This window comes from Montipora foliosa, chromosome 10, assembly GCF_036669935.1.
Source record: "Montipora foliosa isolate CH-2021 chromosome 10, ASM3666993v2, whole genome shotgun sequence".
NCBI classification, from domain to species: domain Eukaryota; kingdom Metazoa; phylum Cnidaria; class Anthozoa; order Scleractinia; family Acroporidae; genus Montipora; species Montipora foliosa.
The window spans coordinates 9,844,325-9,850,601 of record NC_090878.1 but is presented as its reverse complement, the minus strand read 5'-3'; the positions used below and the strand labels follow the sequence as shown (position 1 = coordinate 9,850,601).

Genomic DNA, 6,277 nt, shown 5'->3' with positions numbered 1-6,277 from the left:
ATTTGGAACAGTGCTTTTCCTGTGCTTTTACCTCGTGATACGCTAACTTTCCTGCATTGATTTCGCTCTGCGTAATTATTTAAACGAAGCCGCATTTAATTGGTTGTTTTTAGAATTTATGTGGTGCTGTTTGTGATTAAGACGAAATATTATATCCTCTACTCGCAACAAACTTTTCCAAAAATAAATCAACAGTGTAATCTCATCATTTGTCAAACATGAGATAAACCTGGCGAAGCTTGTGTAACTTTTCCAGTGCGGAATCGTTCATTTTAGCTGATTTGTGGGAGTAATTTTGAAAACGAGCGAAATGAAAAGAACGACTTCTTTCAAGACTCCTCTGCCACTATCATGAGGCCAACAACACGAGAGCGTTTGACTCAAGAAGGCGTTTAATTAAGCCAAAAATCATAAAACGTGATTTACCCCCGGCCGTCTAAAAGTGAAGACACTCGACCTCGAGTTAAACTTTAAGTCCTGTTTATTTTTCAAACCTTTTCCGAAAGATTTGACAGCTTGTTTTGCGCAAAAGGCCTAAGATTGAGTAGGACGATATTCTTAAGTGCTCCAGTAATTGCCTAGGTTGTTTGTATTCAATGATTAAAGTCGGCCTGGCTTTAACTGATAACGTTCTTTCATTCTATTTTCTTAACTGTAAGATGTACTGTACGAATTCGAAGCGGTTGACATTTTTCTTTAACAAAGCTTGACTATTTCTGTGAAATTCTTCAGAGAATACTTGCACTCTCTTTATCGCCTTGGTTTTGAGTTTTTGTTTCCAAGAGTTCGAAGATTTCCGGATTCTTGTCGGACAGTTCATAAATTTAACCGCGGCGCGTTCAACTTGTTGTCACAGTCTCGGATTTAACGGATATTTACAACCGTAAAATATTATATTCTCGCTTAAATAGACGTTGCTTTAATTCGTTAGACGTTAAAGTAGCTTTGCATCCAGCTGCAAACCGTTTATATTTCGGTGGAACTTAATCTATCGCTTCGAAGCTCCGTGAAGTCGAAGGTTGACAAGTCCAAGTCCATAGATTTTGTTTTTGGAGGATTGTTTCTTCTTAAAGTCTTCTTTTTTAAAGTTCCTTTGCTCTCCTCTGTCGAAATACCATCAGACTTAATGAGATCTGGTTCTGAACAAGATGAAAGTAGCATTTCGTCTTCTTGGGAATCGGTTGACACAGTAGATTCTGTCGACTTTCTTCTTAGCAAGGCATCAAGGTTTAGTCTAGGATCTGTGCCCTGGGATTGCTTTCTCCTGTTACGTGCACTAAATCCCATGTCTTCCACAATGTCATATTTCTCAAATCCTCCACATAGCGCTGTAGGAAAGAGAAGAAGAAAATGCACAGTTAACCCATAACTCACCAAAGAGAATCAAATTGATATATTATTTGCGTGTATATCGCGTGTCCGTTGATTGCAATGGCACATGTGTGTGTCAAGAGTCATTTTCACTATTTGAAATGGAATTCAGACAAACAAGACGTCACGACAATTTTGAGGTATCGTGGTGATGTTTCGTGATAGCAATAATATCTCATTTTTGTACACTGAGTTCTTAGAAAATTTGAGAGAATTTAAAAAATTATATATCTATATCGCCGACTTTAAGAACTGTTTGAAGTCTCATGTCGTAAAAGCCTTCAAATATCTGAAGTGCTTTGTAGATCTGTGTTGCCTTTTTGGGTTGCAACGAATGGTGGGCAGTAAGCTATCCTGAGAAGTTCACCCAAAAGCATAAACGACCCACCTTTTTAAAGCAACCACATAATCCAAAGGAGGGAGTCGTTTCCAAGTTTCGTCTTTCTTAAATCTTAAGTAAACAAAACGATTTGTTGGCAATACGAACCTGATAAACGAAAAGCGATGTCCTCCCATTCTCGCGGCTTCAATTCATTCATCATTCTAGTCCGCTGTTTTCTCCGTTCTCGGCAAAAGAAGATAATCGTAAAGTGAAATGCGAAGTCTTTGAGAACGTGGTATCTCACGTCTTTATCCTTAACTCGACTTAGTTGTGATCGCGGCAAGGGCAGATCTGTATCTGTTGCAGTTGATCTGCTGGCAATGCTATTTATAAGCCTTTAAAGACGAAATAATGAAGGGATTATCGATTGACGAATCGCATTTGTGGCATCTTGACCTTTCGCTGCTGTTTCCTGTTCATTTTGGCAGGAATCCATTGAAAGGCTATTAAACTATTTTAAGGCAGACAAAAAACATTTGCGTTCTTCAGTTACATTAAATAAATGTCGGTGTTACATTAAACATAGCATATGGCGTGTCAGTTCTTCCATCCCACGCGAGATACCGTAAGCACGACTTAAGCTTGATTTTAATTCAAGAACTTTCTGATAATAAGGTGGATTTTGATAACTGGAGTGACGTACTTGTTTGGAAGCTTCTTCCTCTGTTACTCTGTTCCTCTACTTTGTTCTCCGTGTTTTCGTTTGATCAGTACATTGTTTTCATGTTATTTTACACGTTGTGCTTAAAATACGGGAGTTTTTCAAGAAAACTAAAACAGCTACAACTCGAAGTTAGAATTCATGATATAGTTATCTTGGTTTAGACTATGCCGGCAACCTTTTCAGTCAAGTGGATTCATCCGTGATTTTTTCCTTTAAATTGTGATAGTTGTGCAAGGTGGCTTTTCTGTCTTGTGACAGACCAAAGAGTCAGATTTTATCCTTTGCGAAGCAAGCCGATACAGTAAGTTGCATAACTAACGCACACGTTCACCCCGTTGAAAAATATAGACGTTTTTTTAAGTTCTAAGGGTATAAGCATCTAGACAATGCAGTAAAATAGCATTCTTTCTTTATTAACTGGTCTTCGATTGACCTCAGTGCCAGCCCACGACGGAACAAACACTGCATTCCAGTAGGTCGCTCCTTCACTCGAACATTGAATGCCATGTTTGCAAGGCTAAAAGAAATATGGTACTTCCAAGAAGTGGTCAAAACGAAAAGGAAGCTAGGATTCCAGTTGCCACTCTTTTTTCCGTCGTTATTGATGTGGTTTGTTGTTATTGTAACTGGACCCTTGTTGTCGTTAATTCTTCACAGAAATTTTAATCTTATTTCATTTGGCAAATATGAGGAGACCAAGCGACCTCAGCGCGTCATTGGCTCAACAGCGACGTAGAGCGGAACATAGAGTTTGCTGAAGGAAGTACCTTTTTGTGGTACTTGCCATTGTATTGGAACGCAGAAATTCAAACATTTTTTTATCTTTCAGCGAATGTTTAAAAAGGCGTTTGGAAAATCTTGAAAACCGGAATGACTTTTGTGGGTTCCATTTGACTTTTAACGCAATTGGTCAGACTCTTTACTCGCATTAAAAGCAATCTGAGATCTTTTTGTCGAAAATGAAAAACAAACAGTATTTGAAACTTTAAGCATGGGTGGTAATCTATTCAGGTATTCGAACGAGTTGACTTTTTGTAAATAAATATACAATTTTTATTCTTTAATCGTACTGGCGCGTAGAGGAAAACATTTAAAACTTGCGAGTCAAAAATGCTTTCGGAATAATGTTTCAGTCATCTGGAAGTCCCAATAACACGAAACATAGTTTTTGTCTCTGTACATAATTATCCACATCTCGTCTAGGAATTTGTATGATTATATAATCATTTCGTTGAAACGATTGGCCAAGTTTTTGCGTGAGGAACAATGTTGGCTCTTGGCACGAAGAGTTTCGTTACTGTAGCAACAACATACAGGTCAGTTTGCACGTGCCAATGAACATGAAATTGAGTGGGCACGTGAATTTTTGTGTTACATAGTAAACCATCTTGACACCAATTACTCTCTATTATATAGAAAACGGTCAAATTTTGATTGCAGGGAGATGAAAGGAACGATATAAAAGTTCATTTAGTGGTATTTTCTCAGTTCGACTGGAATCTTTATGTCACGACTCGGTTATGTAACACATCACAATGTCATCACTCCCTAAAGCACAGAAATTTCTTGTTGTCTCTTCAATCTTAGCCTGCAATCCCTAAAGTTACCAACCAAAAATCAACCCAACCTTTTTGCCATCATTGGGGTTAATCTTTGTAATTGAATTGCCAACAGCAAAGCTTACTCGGTAAAGGAAACACTTGGCAAACTTTCTGGAAATGAAGTTTCACGGTAAAATTTAGCGAAGTGCATGTCTTGACAGGTAATTGTATACACCCGGGTATACAATATGATATCGAGATGTAAGATATTTTCTTACAACTGCCTCACAAAGTAAGTTCTTCGAAGTAGAGCCATGTGTGATTTGTACTCAGGGATCGTATATTTTGTTTGTTCATTATGTTGAAAGACAAATTAGTATAAAATCCAAAGGACTACTCCTTTTGGTTTCTGGCAACTGGGAACTGATAATCTACTAAACAACTATTGTAGAAGCTCTAGTCTTATATGTTGTCGGTAGCAGATAGCCTTGCTAGACTCTGCCGTGAGATAGATTAACGTCATTAACTATAAAAACATCAGGCAACGTTTTCGAGTTTGCCATTTTTGATTCACTAAAATCTGTAGGAGACGTAGGAGAGGTAGGCGAAGAACGGTAGAGAGAGAACGAGGTGAACTTGGGTCTCGGGGGGGGTACTTTAGGAATTTCTGGGTGGGGATGTGCCGCTGGGACCCTGGAACCCTTAGCCTATACCAGAGCTAGTTTCAGCTGGATTTTGCTACCCTATACTAGAGTAAACTCTCCAAATCACTCCTATCCTAGAGTCGCTGTTTTCCAGAAACCGAGGTCACTAGTACAGTCTAAAGCAAAGCCAAAACAAAACCTTATACCACTATCACTGCTTTCTTAAAAAAGGATTTCCATCTGAACTCCGATTTTTGACAGTTAATAATATCCAGTAGCGTTTTATGGTGGTCATCTATCAACGCTGTTGAGGCTGAGTCGTGAAAATTTAAACTTGCCGATTTCATTCTTTTATATTTTTGAGTAGCAATTCCTGGTTTCCTTACTCTAGATAAAATCTTCAACCAACTGGTCAGTTTCGTGAAAAATGATACCCTATTCTAGACCCAAACGCTCTGATTTATATACCCTATGCTAGAGTAAACTGCTTGAAAACCATACCCTTCACCCGGGACCCTTCACAGCGGCACATACCTATATAGCCCATATATGGCAGTACCCCCCCCCCCCTTCCCCCCCGGGACTTGGGTTCAAAGGTTGGGCGGAAGCCGATTGTTGTGCGAAAGACCGAGAAAGCTTGGATAGAGAGAACGCAAGGCCATGTTTCCCTCAGAGGGAAAAGGAAAAGATGATGATGTGATGATGAAAATCTGTTTTTTATGTTTGGCTTATCCCTCTGTTCTAAATTCTTCTTTAATTCTTGAAATTAGTGGTTTGGAAAAAAGCAAACCTGGAGTTAAAGGGGTTATGTCACTCGCAAAATGATGTAATTTCATGACAACCAAAATGCCCAAAAATTCACAGTAGAATGAAGCATTGCAATAACCACTTAAAATTGTTGAACAACATCAAAGAAATACAACAAAAGGAAAGAAAAGCATGGATGGACACAAGTGGACAAGATTGAAACGGATTGCATTTGAGTGATCTTAAAAAAGGTCGGCCCGACGTTTTTCAAGTTTATGGCAAATCGCCTGGATAATTAAAGATCGTTTTTGCTCAGAATCATCTTGTTTGTGATGTAACGATAATTTTATCAGTAAAGAAATTATACATTACCATTTTCGAGTTTTAACCGATTCACCAGCGATGGCTTCCCCATTGACGAGTAAAATCGTCTGGCGTTAGACAGAGTTGAATCTATAAGTGACAATGGTATTTATGGCAGTTAAAGGGTTAATGGGGACATAGTTTTCGAGCGAACCTAGATGTAGTTAACCTTTTCACCGCATAGGGCTTCCCCATTGACGAGTAAAATCGTCGGGCGTTAGACAGAGTAAAATCTGTAAGTGTCAATGGCATTTATGACAGTGAAAGGGGTAAACTCGTGATTAACCAAAGATTTCACCGAAACACCCCAAAATAACGTGACATGTCCCCTTTAAAACGGTTACAATTTATTGATTGTTTACCATTCAAACCGTGATCACAAAGGGTCCGGGCCCGTTGAAGAGTAGGGCAAATTCAGTATCATAAATGGCCATGAAAGAGAAGACTACAGTTCACAGTTGCCAATTTTTCCTCAGTCGATCGAAGACATGCAAGTACAGCTAATTAACCTTATCTATGTCTATCGTTGATGATGGCTTATTTTGGGTCAGAGCGCTTTGCAGCT

At 38.8% G+C, this 6,277-nt stretch overlaps 1 protein-coding gene across 1 annotated transcript; it reads right to left on the bottom strand.

The window, feature by feature from the left end:
• Positions 1–463: 463 nt before the first annotated feature.
• LOC137973056 (uncharacterized) lies at positions 464–2,069 on the bottom strand. The gene is made up of 2 exons (XM_068819771.1): positions 1,859–2,069; positions 464–1,328 (listed from the first exon to the last, which is right to left on the bottom strand). The coding sequence occupies exons 1-2, from the start codon at positions 1,911–1,913 to the stop codon at positions 967–969; spliced, it is 417 nt and encodes a 138-aa protein (XP_068675872.1). The 5' UTR covers positions 1,914–2,069; the 3' UTR covers positions 464–966.
• Between the last annotated feature and the right edge of the window lie 4,208 nt (positions 2,070–6,277).